Source organism: Leptodactylus fuscus, chromosome 9 (assembly GCF_031893055.1).
Source record: "Leptodactylus fuscus isolate aLepFus1 chromosome 9, aLepFus1.hap2, whole genome shotgun sequence".
NCBI classification, from domain to species: domain Eukaryota; kingdom Metazoa; phylum Chordata; class Amphibia; order Anura; family Leptodactylidae; genus Leptodactylus; species Leptodactylus fuscus.
In genome coordinates, this window is record NC_134273.1 from 35,544,808 (window position 1) to 35,561,757 (window position 16,950).

The 16,950-nt window shown below is 39.8% G+C and overlaps 1 protein-coding gene across 1 annotated transcript in view; it reads right to left on the bottom strand.

Moving 5' to 3' along the window:
* Positions 1-7,151: 7,151 nt before the first annotated feature.
* PPARG (peroxisome proliferator activated receptor gamma) overlaps positions 7,152-16,950 on the bottom strand; it is a 49,471-nt gene continuing 39,672 nt past the window's right edge. Inside the window, exons 5-7 of the mRNA XM_075286944.1 lie at positions 13,181-13,380; positions 10,713-11,163; positions 7,152-7,790 (exon numbers count right to left, since the gene is read on the bottom strand). Coding sequence (XP_075143045.1) covers positions 7,543-7,790; positions 10,713-11,163; positions 13,181-13,380 — 899 coding nt within the window. The 3' untranslated portion in view covers positions 7,152-7,542. The remainder of the gene's footprint in view (positions 7,791-10,712; positions 11,164-13,180; positions 13,381-16,950) is intronic.

The following is a 16,950-nucleotide window of genomic DNA, read 5'->3' on the forward strand; positions in this document are numbered from 1 at the left end:
TTGGGTTGGTTCACATCTGCGTTTGGTAATCCGTTCGGGGGGGTCCCTATGTGGACTACCAAACGCACTGGCAAGCGGTGTGCAGTGAAAGCATACGGACCCCATAGACTATAATGGGGTCCGTGTGCTTTCCGCGAGATCTCCACACGAGTCATGCGGACAGGAAAGTAGATTGTGAAGTACAAGATTGTAAACCAACCCTTTTTCTTTCATCAGAGACATAAAAATCACGATCAAAGAAAGATTCAGTCATGTTTTTTTAACATGGGGTGAATGCAGATGTACACCAGACAGAGGGGGCACCGTCTGCATCTTACTGTGAACCTAACCGAACACTAAGGCCCCACTTTGTGAAAATGCAGCAGAAAAAAACCGCTGCATTTTACCGTACCAGCAGCGTATGTAGCATGAACATTTTACCTGCAGAAATGCTCACAGTTTCCCTATAGTTTTAATGGGGGAGAAAAAGCACAGAGAAAAAACAATGAAAAACGCTGTGGAATAAAACATGATGTGCTTCTGCTGCGTTTTTTCAGCAGTGTTTTTTAGCTGTGTTCCGCAATGTGGGGGCTTAGCCTTACAGAGACTCCAGTTTGTCTTATGTGTGAATAGGACTCAGGGAAGTTCCTTCAGGTGTTTCACTTACTGGCTGTTTCGTGTAGTACATTTCGCGGAGACGTCCTGTCTACATTTCTATGAGTGATAAATTTAGTGTTTGCTCTTGAACACTGGTTGACAATCTGGTTTTATGAAATTTCTTTCCATGACAAAATGTTTGGGTATTACCTAACCTATCCATATTACTAATATGATCACTATAAATCAGAAACATACAACTTCAGTCACTTGGAAGATACTTGAGTACACAGATAAGCCAAACCAACTCCAAACTGTATATTATATTGTCAAATAAGGGATCAGCAACCCTCTCTCTATCCTGTAATGTTGGAATGGAGTACTGACATGGATGGAGTACCACCCTCTGTCTACACAGAACTTGTGGAGACCAATTTTAATATCAGTATATAGATGATATCTTTGCACTCCATGAACTTATCTTTAACAACGTCTAATAGGCACATTATTGGCTCCAAAGTCTCCTCCAAATGAGGTTGTCTTCTTCTGGACCTTTAGGACTTGTATGGAGAGCCCCTTATTATGTCAAAGCCTTGGCTCACCAGAGGATCCTTGGCATTAGCTAATAGAGGGGGTTCTACATGAGGACTCCATTTTTTAAGCTAGATTTTATCTGAAAGGGTATAGAAAAAAATTAGAGGTAGACAACTGTTAACATCCAGGCGTCATGCATACTTACTAGATACCAGTTGCATAACTCTGTCCCTCCCTTTATGAGTCATGTATGCTCTAGGCATTGTATACATAAGCTATTTGCAAAGCTCCTGTTTATTATGTGATTGTGGTTTTGCAGTTCTAGAAACATTTCTTAGAACCCTTAGGCTAAGGCCCCATGTTGTGGAAAATAATTTTATTTTATTTTGTTGATTTCATGAGTGGATTGAGCCGAAGGTAAAAATACACACACGTGGAAAAAATTGTTGGCAAGGCACATCATATGTTCACAGACGGAAAAATGAAGCACACTGTCCCTACTGTGAAACATGGAGGAGGCTCTGTTATGATCTGGGGCTGCTTTGCTGCATCTGGCACAGGGTGTCTTGAATCTGTGCAGGGTTCAATGAAAGACTATCAAGGGATTCTAGAGAGAAATGTGCTGCCCATTGTCAGAAAGCTTGGTCTCAGTCGCAGGTCATGGGTCTTACAACAGGATAATGATTCAAAACACACAGCTAAAACACCCAAGAATGGCTAAGAGGAAAATATTGGATTATCCTGAAGTGGCCTTCTATGAGCCCTGACCTAAATCCTATTGAGCATCTTTGGAAGGAGCTGAAAAATTCCGTCTGGAAAAGACCCCTTCACACCCGAGACAATTGGAGCAGTTTGCTTATGAGGAGGGGCCAAAATACCTGTTGTGAGGTGCAGAAGTCTCATTGACAGTTACAGGAATCGTGTGATTGCAGCGATTGCCTCAAAAGGTTGTGCAACAAAATATTATGTTAAGGGAACCATCATTTCTGTCCAGGCCTGTTTCGTGAGTTTTAGTTTTAAAAAAATTCTGTTGAAGTGAAAAGCAATGTTCGAATTTCATTTGTTTTTACTTTTGTCAGATTCAAGTTATTTCTGTGACCATTGTGGGTTTTTCTTTCATTAAACGAGGGGGAACAACAATTTTGCCCACATCTGTAAGTACTTCCCTATAGTCTTATATTAATAGAAGTGCATTCTTTTTGTAGTCATTCTTGGCTTTGGCTAGAAAACCCCGAAAAGAACAAAAAATGCAGAGTTTTACAACGTGGGGCCTCTTCCTTAACGGGGTTAAACAAAATTGTCCAGAAAGTAAATAAGTCTATAAAACAAAGAAAAATTCCCCTTCTAAGGCTAGTTCACACGGGGGGCGGAAAGACGGATTTTGGCACCAAGAGTGACGTGGGGAGCCACGTCACTCTTGGGCCAAAATCCGCCTGCCACGACTGTCGCGGCTTCTCCCTCCAGAGTAGGCTCAAATGAATGGGCCGACTCCGGAGGCTGCTGCTGCATTGCGGACGCCGCGGCTCAACGAGCTGCGGAATCCGCCTAAAGAAAGGGCATCTCGCTTCTTTTTTCTGGTAACGGCAACATGCCGCTAGCGGAAGAAAGAACACTAGCAGTCTCCATAGACAACCATTGTGAGGGGGTGGATTAAGACGTGGATTCTGCACTATAATCCGCCCCCTAAGTGCCCGTGTGAACAGGCCCTAAATGTTCATCTGTTTCAGCAGTGCAGGTCTGGTCCCTGGAGTTTATGATTCTTCATGGGACCTGAAATGATGATGTCATGACCAATGTTCACATAATCTCACAATAAACCACTGAATTTAAGGATCATCTGTGTAAGTGCTCACGTGAACAGTCTCCAGAGACTGGACCTCCAAAGACAAGGCCATTTAGAACTTGAGGGCTTTTTTCTTTCTTTCATAGGCATATGAAACGCCAGTCTTGATAAATCTTCTGGCATGGCCATACCATGCTATAACAGCTCAGCTCCTGTGCACTTGAAGTCTTGGAAAGCCCCTGCAAGTTTTGCATTTGTGTAATTTTTATTTCAGAAAAAAGTCTGTAGTTGTATTTCACTATATAAATACTGGAACAATTGTCAAGAATGAATCTTAGTTCCAGAGCTGTCATTTAGACATGCGAGTAGATAAGATCTGTGGAAGTCTGTGGCTTTGGAACGTCACCAGTCCCTCAAATGAAGGAGTCGGAGGGATTGGTGAATCGCGGATAACAGAACCGTTATTTTGACAACAGAGGGATTCACAGAGCGGCGACATCAGTCCAAATCCATGTTGTCAGATACATTTTGCTGAACGTAATTTCTATAACCAAACTATATCCCTAATACCCTATATTTAATCTAATGATAGGTGTAATAACCATGTGAAGCAGCTAACACATCTTCATAGAAATACGGTTTGTTAGTCTACTTCAGAACTGAAGGAAATATTTGACTACTTTTTGGTTTAAAAAGAAGTTACAAAGGCCAGGACAATATGGCGACAAACTATTTCCATTAAAGTGTTCCTATATGTGAAGATAATTCCAAGCTGTTCAGATGACCATACACTTTAGTTTAATGTTGCCTGGCAGACCATCTAATGTCCCAAAGGCTCCTTGAAGACAGATTAAAGAAGGAAAGTTTGGACAGAAGGATTTCAACATGACCAGTCAGAGGTGTCTGGTGGCAGATTATTCTGCTCTTTCAACTGAGTACAACACGGAGCGGAGACTTCAATAGTAATAGCTGGTTATTGAAAGACAGCTATTTCATATGTATGATGAGTCTGTCTTAGTATTTGGTGCTTTAACGTTTTTTTACAAATAGTTTTTACAAAACAACTGTTCAAAAATATGTCAAAAATTTTTCTGAAAATGCATAAAAGTATTCTCAGTCACAAGGTCACCGCAATCACTGAAAAATACTTCTTCTCATTTAAGTGAAGGCAAATATTTATTAGCTATGTTTTTGCTAATTTTGTAACCTATTGACGCTAGGTTCACATTAGCGCGCAGAGTCCGTTCTGAGCTTTCCGTCTTCTGCATGCATGACCGGGTGCAGATGTGAACGAGCCCTAAGTGATATATATACATCTATATATAGCATTACTTGAATGTTCTGATACATACCTATTTATTTTTAAATTATGTTTACCATTAAAGGGATTCTATCATTAGAATCCCGTTTTTAGCAAAAGCCACGTTGGAATAGCCTTAACAAAGGCTATTCTACCCCTAATTTTAGAAGTCTTCTCTGCGCTGCCGTTCGGTATATATTCCCGGTTTCTTCATTATGGTAATGAGCAGCACTGGGGGCGGTCCCCATCACTCAAACAGGAGAGGCCACAGGAAAATGGCCGACAGACATGCACGGTGGGTGCAGTCAGCCATTTTCCTGTGGCCAAAGAGGAGAGAAGAGGTGGAGAACAAGAAGAAGGCAGCACTGAATCGTTTTCTTGCAGCACAGGGGGCACCCCCAATGCTGTTTGAGCGCTGGGGACTGCCCCAGTGCTGCAAGAAAACTCATTACCATAATGAAGAAATTGGGAATATACAGTCCTATGAAAAAGTTTGGGCACCCCTATTAATCTTAATCATTTTTTGTTCTAAATATTTTGGTGTTTGCAACAGCCATTTCAGTTTGATATATCTAATAACTGATGGACACAGTAATATTTCAGGATTGAAATGAGGTTTATTGTACTAACAGAAAATGTGCAATATGCATTAAACCAAAATTTGACCGGTGCAAAAGTATGGGCACCCTTATCATTTTATTGATTTGAATTCCCCTAACTACTTTTTACTGACTTACTGAAGCACAAAATTGGTTTTGTAACCTCAGTGAGCTTTGAACTTCATAGCCAGATGTATCCAATCATAAGAAAAGGTATTTAAGGTGGCCAATTGCAAGTTGATCTCCTATTTGAATCTCCTCTGAAGAGTGGCATCATGGGCTACTCAAAACAACTCTCAAATGATCTGAAAACAAAGATTGTTCAACATAGTTGTTCAGGGGAAGGATACAAAAAGTTGTCTCAGAGATTTAACCTGTCAGTTTCCACTGTGAGGAACATAGTAAGGAAATGGGAGACCACAGGGATAGTTCTTGTTAAGCCCAGAAGTGGCAGGCCAAGAAAAATATCAGAAAGGCAGAGAAGAAGAATGGTGAGAACAGTCAAGGACAATCCACAGACCACCTCCAAAGAGCTGCAGCATCATCTTGCTGCAGATGGTGTCACTGTGCATCGGTCAACTATACAGCGCACTTTGCACAAATAGAAGCTGTATGGGAGAGTGATGAGAAAGAAGCCGTTTCTGCACGTACGCCACAAATAGAGTTGCCTGAGGTATGAAAAAGCACATTTGGACAAGGCAGCTTCATTTTGGAAACAAAAATTGAGTTGTTTGGTTATAAAAAAAAGGCGTTATGCATGGCGTCCAAAAAGAAACAGCATTCCAAGAAAAACACATGCTACCCACTGTAAAATTTGGTGGAGGTTCCATCATGCTTTGGGGCTGTGTGGCCAATGCCGGCATCGGGAATCTTGTTAAAGTTGAGAGTCGCATGGATTCCACTCAGTATCAGCAGATTCTTGAGAATAATGTTCAAGAATCAGTGACGAAGTTGAAGTTACGCCGGGGATGGATATTTCAGCAAGACAATGATCCAAAACACCGCTCCAAATCCTCAGGCATTCATGCAGAGGAACAATTACAATGTTCTGGAATGGCCATCCCAGTCCCCAGACCTGAATATCATTGAACATCTGTGGGATGATTTGAAGCGGGCTGTCCATGCTCGGCGACCATCTAACTTAACTGAACTTGAATTGTTTGTCCAAAATACCTTTATCCAGGATCCAGGAACTGATTAAAAGCTACAGGAAGCGACTAGAGGCTGTTATCTTTGCAAAAGGAGGATCTACTAAATATTAATGTCACTTTTCTGTTGAGGTGCCCATACTTTTGCATCGGTCAAATTTTGGTTTAATGCATATTGCACATTTTCTGTTAGTACAATAAACCTAATTTCAATCCTGAAATATTACTGTGTCCATCAGTTATTAGATATATCAAACTGAAATGGCTGTTATAAACACCAAAATATTTAGAACTAAAAATGATTAAGATTAATAGGGGTGCCCAAACTTTTTCATAGGACTGTATACCAAACAGCGGTGCAGAGAAGACATATAAAGGTAGGATTTGAATAGCCTTTCTTAAGGCTATTCTGACATGGATTTTGCTAAATGTCTATCTAATTATAGAATCCCTTTAACAGCTCAGGTTACCTTGAATATATCATGAATTCTGAGTTAATGTAGTTGAGATCTCCAACTCAGGATCCTCATCTCTTGGGCATAGCGGAGCGTGGCTACAAAGACATTCTTGCATCATTCTGTAGAACCTGTGCTGTATTACACAGTCAGGCCATTGAATTGAATGGCCATTGGGCAATGCTTAGTTTTCCATGTAATGGCTCTCCGGGGAAATTGTATACTTTATGTCAGGTTTTCCATAAATTACTGTGGATGCTTTAACTTTTTTAAAGTATTTATTGACCAACGGAGATGACAACCTAAGTCAGCATTGGAGCCAAATGTGTCCAATATGTTAACCTGGTGTCCAGCTATCATATCAAATGCTCTGGGCTGCCATTTGGTTAAAAATTTCCAATAATGAAGATTAAGAGCACTGCAGAAAGATCACTACTACCAGATATGTGGAGTTGGAGTCCAGGTCTGTGCAAGTTTTGGTTGGAGTCAGTTGTCGGTTGTGAGACATTTATGAAGGAGTCAGAGCCAGTGAAGGAGTCAGAGTCAAGCTGTAGGAAAAAATAGAGGAATCAGAGTTGGTGGTTTGGCCTACCCCCTCCATAGAGCTCAGTATTATGGTGGAACAAGGAAGAGAATAAGTGATTATAATGATATCGTCAGTCTGAATTGTAACCCAGATGTCAGAAATAACTAAGATCCACATTTTTGTAAAATATTTTATTATTAAAAGTAATTGTACATGTGCTTTATAAACCAGTTGCATAAAATAGACCAGTTATATGAAAGCTTTGCTTCTTTTAAGGCTTTATCACAGTAATTTATCTGCTGTTACTGTTTCCCTCATAAAAATAGTGCAAATTGTAAAAATACATAATTAGAAAAGGTTAGTTCAGTACAGGTCCCCGTAGATCTCTTGCAGGAGTGGTGGAGGTTCACTACAGGTCGGTATGAATCTATTACAGATGCCAGGGATCACAAAATACTTGCTGTAGGTCAGTGGCAGGTATGGTCGGACATTCAGAACAAGTCCTTGGAGATCTCTTAGAGATGTGGTTGAAGACTCCGAACACGTCTTCTTAGTTGTGGTTGAGTATATAGTAATAATGTAGGTAAAGTTTCTGGCTATATCCTTACCAGCCTCTTGCTTTCAATATAAGTCCTTATAGATCTCTTGCAGGAGTGGATGAAGGCTCATTTCGGCCTCCGTTTTCCTTATAGTTTGCAATAATTGGACATGTTCTGTCACTACTTGTCTAAGGTCCGTCATCTTTTGGAGAAGTTTAGCAAAGAGCTGAGAGGAGTCCGGGTGGTTCATCTTGAGTTGGAGTTCAAGGGCCTGTAGTAAAGTGTCCTGAATATCTTCTATTGGCTTAACATTTAATAATCCAGGCCGATCTGGAGGAAGAATGAGATGAAGAGCAATTAATCCAAGGTTATTGGTCTGATAGGGATATCTGTGGTCATAAAAAGTCATTATACTGTGTTGTAAGAGCAATAAAAATAAATGCAATGGCAAATGATCCATTTAATGACATATAGTCAATATATACAAGTGGACAGGTTATATCTATAGGGATCAGGCATGATAAAGAAGGCTTCATTTCACTGCAGCCTTGCAGCGCTGGAGTCCTGGTGTTCAAATCCCGCCAAGGGCAAAAAAAAAAACCACCTGCAAGGAGTTTGTATGTTCTCCCCGTGTTTGCATGGATTTCCATCCCATATTCCAAAGACATACTGATAGGGAAAAATGTACATTGCGAGCTCTATGTGGGGCTCAGAATCTACATTTATAAAAAGAAAAAAAAAAAAAAAAAAAAAAGAAGGCTTCATTTGTGCAGTGCAAGTCCAATGTGTATGATGTCCAGTATTAAAATAGTGTGTACCTATGCTTATGAGTCTGATGTATTCATGAGGATAGCACTGAACCACCTGCTGCTAAAAACTGCATTTTCTGTGTTTTTGCAAAACACAGTATGTTACATTCCATAGGGGAAGCAAAAACAGAGAAAATTTTTGTAAAAATTCAATGAAAAACATGACGTGAGGCCTTAGTCTATATCAGTTTTCTGGTGTAAATTTGCTGAGCTATAAGGACTCACACCCTGCCCACTATTAACAAAGCTCAAAAATGTGAACTTTTTGAACAAAATATGCAAGTTTTCTAAGTTAGAAACCTGGTGTAGATTCAATGATAATTTTTTTTCCCACAAAGTGTAACTGGTTATAGATATCTACTTGACTGTAAATATGACAAAGTATACGCTATTTCTAAAATACATTATATTCTGTTATAGAAATGTCAGGTAAAAAGTAAAGTGTATCAACACCAGGATCCGGGCCAAGCTGTTACCAATGATTGCCCCTTGCGTGCCGTATACCAGCTGTCGGCTGTCACATTGCAGAATTAATAGATACTTGTTACGTATTTATTTGTCTGTGCACAGAAGAGACGATAAAAGTCTTTATGATTATGTATTAATATGCACATGGGGTAAAGGAGTCATTTTTGATCTATGTGTCTGTTATCCCATGTTGTCTAGTAGGAAAATTTGTACAATTTCTATTTTAGACATTCACGGCATTGATGTCTGAATGAAAAATGTCTGATAGCTGCAGGTACAACATGTGGGGCCCACATACACCTCCATAAAGCATATGGTATGTATTAGAAATAGCACAACTAGGAATAATGAGGGCAACCCCCACTGGTCTTGATGCCCCTTGCGCCCACTTTAATACATGAAGAGTTTGAACCTTATCATGACATTTCCCCTCAACACCTACACAAATCTACAGCAGCCCGAGTCATTTAATTATTATTTTTTAATGTAGATTGTGAGCCCCATATAGGGATCACTATGTACTTCTTTTTTTTTTTTCTCCTATCAGTATGTCTTTGTAGAATGGGAGGAAATCCACGCAAACACGGGGAGAACATACAAACTCCTTGCAGATGTTGTCCTTGGCAGGATTCAAACCTAGGACTCCAGCACTGCAAAGCTGCATTGCTAACCACTGAGCCACCATGTTGGCATAAATGATAAAGAATATGGCATGGATGATGGCAGAAATGGCACTTATTTACCGAATATACTCGAGTATAAGCCGACCCGAATATAAGCCGAGGCCCCTAATTTTACCACAAAAAACTGGGAAAACTTATTAACTCAAGTATAAGCCAAGGAGGGGGAATGCAGTAGCTACTGGAAAATTTCAAAAATTAAAATGGTTGGAGTTTTTGGGTGCAGTAGTTGCTGGGTACTGGGGAAGGGGAGGGGGTGTTTTGGTTGTCTGTCTGCCCCTTCCCTGAGCTTGAGGACTGTTTTTTTTCCCCCACTTGGAATTCAGCCTGGCTGAATATAGCGTATCTGCAGTGCTCCTATTAACCCCTTCCCGATGGAACAGGAGCACTGCAGATCCCCTATATTCAGTAGACCGGGCACTTTCAGACACAGGGATACCTAATGTGTATGTGTGTCACAGTCATTTTCTACTTTTATATGTATTCTAGGGAAAGGAGGGATTTACAACTTTTATTTACTTCATTTTTCTATTATATATTTTTTTAAAGCTGTTTTTTTTTTTACTATTTTATAGGAGATTCTATACATTACTATTGCGGCTGGTCATAGACCCCCCTCCCCCCCCCCAATTTTTTTTTTTTTTTTTGCTTGACTCGAGTATAAGCCGAGGGGGACTTTTTCAGCACAAAAACTGTGCTGGAAAAATTCGGCTTATACTCGAGTATATACAGTAAGCCTCAAGTGGTTTTAAATAGTTGCAAATCCCACCCGCAAATGCATAGTTTGTCCCTATGTCCCTATTGTACTCCCCCCTTCCCCACCTACACCCCCGCATAGGGAGATCTTTAATTTTTAACTAAGGAGGCATACTGTGGTTTAGTAACTGATAGAGATAGACTGTTTATGGTCATTTTCTGCACATGATCATATAAAATTTCCCATTTCATTATAATATGCTTAAAATATTATGACATATAATAAAAGGAGAATATTTTATAGACTGAAAACACCCCAAATTTCTGTCACAATCCACTTCTACATAAATAAGTCTGGTTTGAGCTTGCTTATATTATACTTTCTCCACCTGTACTGAAGTACACCCAGTAAAGTTATCCTGAAATGACATTGCTTTCATCTGACGTTTACTAGATGGTTACACTTTAACAAATTCTTCCTCTCTGCCCAGTATTGAAGTCATATCTCATAAAATCTACCCATTACCAAGTATAGCTGGGATGGATGCCATGCTATAACAATCCAACATACACACCCACTGGCACAGAACATATCTTACCTCCACTAAGTATGATGACAGCTATGAAGATGGCGAGGTCACTGTCATCTAATTCTAGTGCATTAAATCTTACAGCAAATTCAAACTTGGGCTCCATAAAGTCACCAAATGGTTTCCTCAAGCTCTTGAGAAACTCTCGTGTCATGAATCCTTGTCCATCAGCGATGAGAACACCATCTTTATTCATGAGAGAGGCCAACATTGTAAATATGATCTCATGGACCCCGTACTTTAAGAGAGTTACTTGGTCATTAAGGTCAAGATTGACAAATCCTGGTATGTTTTTGGCAAATTCAGTGATCTCCCGTACAGCTTCCACGGATCGAGATTGACATCTTTGGAAAATACGAATTGCAACTTCCTTATTTTGTTCTACATAAGGGTTCAGGTATTGGCACTTGATCTGATCTTCTCCCATCATCAATGAGTTCATATCATAGATCACCACAGGCTATAAGAAGAAGACCAACAGTATATATTATTCATATATCCACCAAAATGTTCTATGTTACCAATTTAGATCTATGGATGCCCTAATTCCTATAAGAGGAACCATCTGCAGTACAAATAATACCAAACTTGTATTTCAACTTGATCTAAGTAGTAATTCTAAAAAAGTTGGCATCTACCCATCCTAGGGCAGTGGAGTAGGAGTTGCAGTTACGACCAATTGTGCGTGGAAAAAAAATTACAGACTCTGACTGCAGTTCCAAAATAAAAGGATTAACAGTTTTAATTATATTATACAATTAACAATATAATATAATAATTAGATGTATAGTTTGTTACGGATTTACTTTCATAGAAACTCAATCACTGGCTTTTTAACTTGACTACAGGATCTTTACTGCTTCTGACTGACTGTGGCTGTCAGCCATTGAGGAATGTGTTGGAGTGAGAGTCAGACAGTAGATAAACAGAAGAATCAAAATTGAAGTCCAACTTCAAAGCCCTGTTCCCAACCTTTGATATGTATACCGTATATACTCGAGTATAAGCCGACCTGAATATAAGCCGAGCCCCCTAATTTTACCTAAAAAAACTGTGAAAACTTATTGACTCGAGTATAAGCCTAGGGGGGAAATGCAGCAGCTACTGGAAAATTTCAAAAATTAAAATGGTTGGAGTTTTTGAGTGCAGTAGGTTCTGGGAAAGTGGAGGGGGTGTTTTGGTTGTCTGTCTGCCCCTTCCCTGAGCTTGAGGACTGTTTTTTCTTCCCCCACTTGGAATTCAGCCTGGCTGAATATAGGGTATCTGCAGTGCTCCTATTAACCCCTTCCCGACGGAACAGGAGCACTGCAGATACCCTATATTCAGTAGACCGGGCACTTTCAGACACAGGGATACCTAATGTGTTTGTGTTTCACAGTCAATTTCTACTTTTGTATGTATTCTAGGGAAAGGAGGGATTTAGAACTTTTTTTTTTTTTTGCACTATTTTATGGGAGATTCTATACATTAATATTGTGGCTGCTCATAGACCCCCCCTCCCCCTCCTAAAAAAAACCATATATATATATATTTTTTTTTTTTTGCTGACTTGAGTATAAGCCGAGGGGGGCTTTTTCAGCACAAAAACTGTGCTGAAAAGTTCGGCTTATACTCGAGTATATACGTTTTCTTCCTTTGTTGGGTGCTAACATACATGCATTATGTTTTTATTGTGTTGGTTATGTTTTTTCCTTTTTTTTTTTTTTTTTCTTCAGAGCACTTGGCCTTTCTAAGATCCCTAAAATCACAGTGGATTAGGCTCTGTTCCCATCTGTATTAGAAGCTTTATTCATAGTTTCTGCTGTATATGTCATCGTCGTTGTTGGGTAAAATAGTGAAGCATGTAGAACTATTTTTTTCTGCCAAAATGACAGAGACCAAGACAACGCCAATGGATAAGTCAATGTGGTTCACTGCACTTTGCTGATGACTGCTGTGATGGATCCAGCTCTACTATATGTCATATTCAGTTTTTTGCTCCTATGAGGGAACAGAAAACCAGAAATACATAGGGAGATGTGAACTCGGCCTTATCCAAGGTTAGGGGAACATTGCTTAGTTCTTCCAAAACAATGGCACAATTTGTACATAACGGAGTCCGGGCCCATTCAATTCAGTATAGCTAAACTGCAATACCAGACTCAACCCATGGAATGGCGGGGCACTGTTCCTGGAAGACAATTGCTAGAAAACACCCCTTTAATGCAAAAATACATATGATATTATTTGGCTTTGACTTTGCCCTGCAATTTCTAGCTCTCTGCTTTCAACATATATCATAGTTATTGATTGTCTGCACAGCAGATATTGTATGTCCTTGTCTAAAAATATGTCCCGTATTTTAGAATATACATGAAGATCTCAAGATTTGTGTTATATAAAAGGAAAATAACCTTCCAGAACTTATTCTGGACAAGTCTTCCAATGGTAGAGAATACAATCATAGTAAATCATTTACACTCATAACTCCCACTCACCGATTTGTCTGTTGTCCTTCCTGTCAATATGGCTCTGGCCTTAGCTTTTGTTAAAGGGAAGGACTTGAGATATGAGTCATATAAGTGCTTGGCCAGGACTCGTTGATCCGCGCACTCTGGATTCAGCTGGTCGATGTCACTGGAAATCTCAGCCAAAAGCTTCTCCTTCTCAGCTTGAGGCATTCGTCCAAACCTGATAGCTGAAAACACATTTTGTGTGTTACTGGGACTGAGATTATTATTAACATTATGGGAAGTTGCTATATGGCGGTAAAAGAAGAATCTGTAGTCATAAAACATACAATAAACGCACACCCGCCATGCTGAAGTGTGTTGTATCTCACGCGAATCACGTTTATTATTGAACTTTGATGACTCCCATCTTTATATTTTATAAGTACAGATAGCTGGTAACAGAGAAATCTTACATTGTAATAAAGAAGATATGGTATTCTTAACCATTTTAAGCCCAAAGGGGTTATCCAGCTTCTGAGATTGATGACTTATCTTAAGATATCTAGATCTGCAGTGGTCTGACACCCAAGACCCCCACAGATCACCGATACCAAGGCAGCATGGATTGCAATTTTTTCTGCAGCATTTTTTATTGAGTTTTTGGTGCATTTTTCTTGCCATTTTTACTTCCCCTATTAAATCTGTAAGGAAAATGTTCATTATTCCACGTGTTTTACCTCTGGATTTCAACATTTGCATTGGTTAAAATTCAGAGGGTGGGAGTTGGCAGAGCTAAAACCTCAGATTTTGGGTGTTTTTTGCTGGGTTCTGTAGATCTTTGCTTATTAATTGAATAGTAGAAGAGCTGCTCTTAGTCTCGTCCATAACAGCAACTTCCAACACCCAAAGGCATCGGAAACAGCTGATCAGTGGAGGGGCCAGGTAGATACGTCATCAGTATCAAAAATGCTGTTAGGGCCCAGAAAACCCCTTTAATATTTTTGATAGCAAGAATAAGTGTTCAGATATTAACAGGAAGGCTATCAGCCGTCAGGACAGAACCCCCAAATGGCGGACAAAACAGATCCTGACCAATGGTGAAGAGTATATATCGGACAGGATAATGTGTATGTGAGCCAGTCATTCTTTAACCACATAACTAACACAAATCTCGTAAACTAAACCCAAATTGATTAATTATTTTCTAATTGATATAAGTTTCACAAGTACGGCTACATCGGTGTAGGCAGTAGACTTGACGTACGGTAATGTTAATAGATATTCATTTCTAGACATTCGGTATATGGACTTTAAACTTATAGGAAAGTCTGTGAGGGTGAGAGAAGGGAGAGAATTCTGAACATTTCACATTTATGTATACCTGCTGGAACGGAGGCGAGGTTTATTCCGCAATTTAGTTATTAAATACTGAAACCTCAATGGCAATGGGTATGGTACTTTTCACTTGATGCTATGGGGTCAAAACTGAAATATTATATTTCTAGGAAGTATATATTTTCATATACCATAGTCAAGAACATATACGGGGGCATTTCGTGTGCACTAGAAGGCTTTCTGTGCTGTATTGCTCGAAGCATTGCTGGAAACAATAGACTTCCATTTCTTTCATTGTCTGTGTTTCCTGCACTGGCAATACATAAGTATATCTTGTTGTTCCAACCTGAAATAAAAGGGGTTTTCCAGGACTTCTAAATTGATGTCCTGTCTTTAGGGTAGGCCATAAATAACAGGTTGGTGGAAGTTTGACTCATCGACAACGCTTTTCACAGTTCAGCTTCCAGGGCTATCAACTCATTTTGCCTGGGCAAGCTGCAGGTAGTCAGTTTTTTTCCCAGCTGGGTCACTGCAGGGGACGTGTTATGTTACAAGGTGGCCATTCAGATGAGAATACAAGGACAGCCTTAGTTTACCAGAACAGTTTTCAATCTCAGTGTGCCATAACATACTTTCACGTCATGGGTGCAGCAAGGGGTTAAAGGGTTATTTTGGGACTTCTAAATGGATGACCTGAAGTGATCGGAGGAAACGCGACATCACATCACATTCATCGATCACACTGTAGAGGACCAAGCACAGTTCCATCCTAGAGGACAGTCCCTCTATGAAATTCATATGTGTGGCCATACAGCAAACAATCATTCTCAAGGTATCATTCTTCTAGTACATGACAGAAAATTAAAGTTTTACCGGTTATTGCAGGCAAACCTAGCTCTGCTGTATATGTAAAAATACAAAGCAGGCAGTAAATGTTTCCCTCATACTAAGTGTGCTCAGAAGGGTAATAGCTAACACATATAGAATAGCGATGTTGAATAATCAATCATATTCCATTTTTATAAGGCAGAAATAATAGGCAGTGACCGGACTGACTGCTGCTGCTAACACTTCCAGTTCCACTTCTAAATATACCAAGAACTGTCATGAACGTGAATGGTCATATTTGAGAGCAGCTGCCATAAAACTGATACAACTGTATCCCATTGTTTTAGTAATATGACATTTCTTAACCTGAAATAATACAGATGACCTCCCTGATATCTGCGAAACAAACAGGAAATGTTTCCCTTAAAGACAATACAAGCTGCCAGCCCCAAAAATGTGATCTTCACAAGTATCTTATGATTTATTGGTCATTTGACAGTGTTGCAATAGCCACAGAAGAAAACAAGATTATTTTCCTACAGTTCAGGAATTCTGCCAGAGAAGTCTCTTGTATGGGTCCTGGTATAAGCGGTGGCATGCAATAAACAAAATGCCACACGAGAACCGATTCCAAGAAACCCAGGACAATCTAAAACTTGGCTAAGACTCTACATTAGGCCTCATTCAGAGGGGTGTATTATCATTGTGTTTAACAGGAGTCTGCTCGTAAATAGAGGTTCAGATACCCCTTTAAAGGGTACCTGTAACCAGACCCCGGAATATCAATCCAGCTAGAATAGAGTCACCTAAATCTGTTTCCACTTGTGAATTTCTACGTCCATTGCCAAGATATTGCAGTTACCTCTTCTTACCTCTTGGGAGCAATGGCAATGCCCTCGTTGCTCCAAAGAGTTCACTTGCATATTGACAAAAACAGCGATTGCTGATATATGGTATCCCTTTATAGTCAGTGGGATCTGACCTTTAGGAACCTAATGGGAACACTAGGATGCCAACAAATCCGGAGAATGACGAGGCTGCACCAGAGATATAGCACCACCGGCCACCCGACTATGCTGGGAGCTGCAGATGGCACCAGTCAAGTAAATTGTCATCTGCTCAGCAGGTAATCATTACGCTGCTATGCATGGAAACAGCGATGGGATGCAGCACTAGATAGGATCTCCAAATCAATTAGTTTGGTGGGGGTCCGGCAGCACAGTCTAGTGATATGCCATTACTTTACAGGAAAAGGGGAATATCCCTTTAAGTTGAACATGGATACAAGACTGTCTGAATTAGCCGTTGAGGAGAAAACATTTGGCGTTACAAGGAAATGGTTAGAATATAATAAAATTGATGAATTCTAATAATAACATAGTATTTGGGAATTGCTATTTAAGCTATGGAAAATTTGCAAAAACAATTTTTAAGATGCATTTCCCACAAGATTCAGAAGATTTAACTATGTTCCTAGTTTTATATTAGACCAGAAATTCACAGGTTTCTGATAGAAATTGATGGATTATCACTGGGATACAGAACCATGTTCTGGTTGGGGATGGTCTGAAGGCCAGGATCCTGAACAATCCTGAGAATGAAGGGGTTGCAGTCCGGGTGTAGCTGTATTTCCTCTCATTTTTTTTACATTT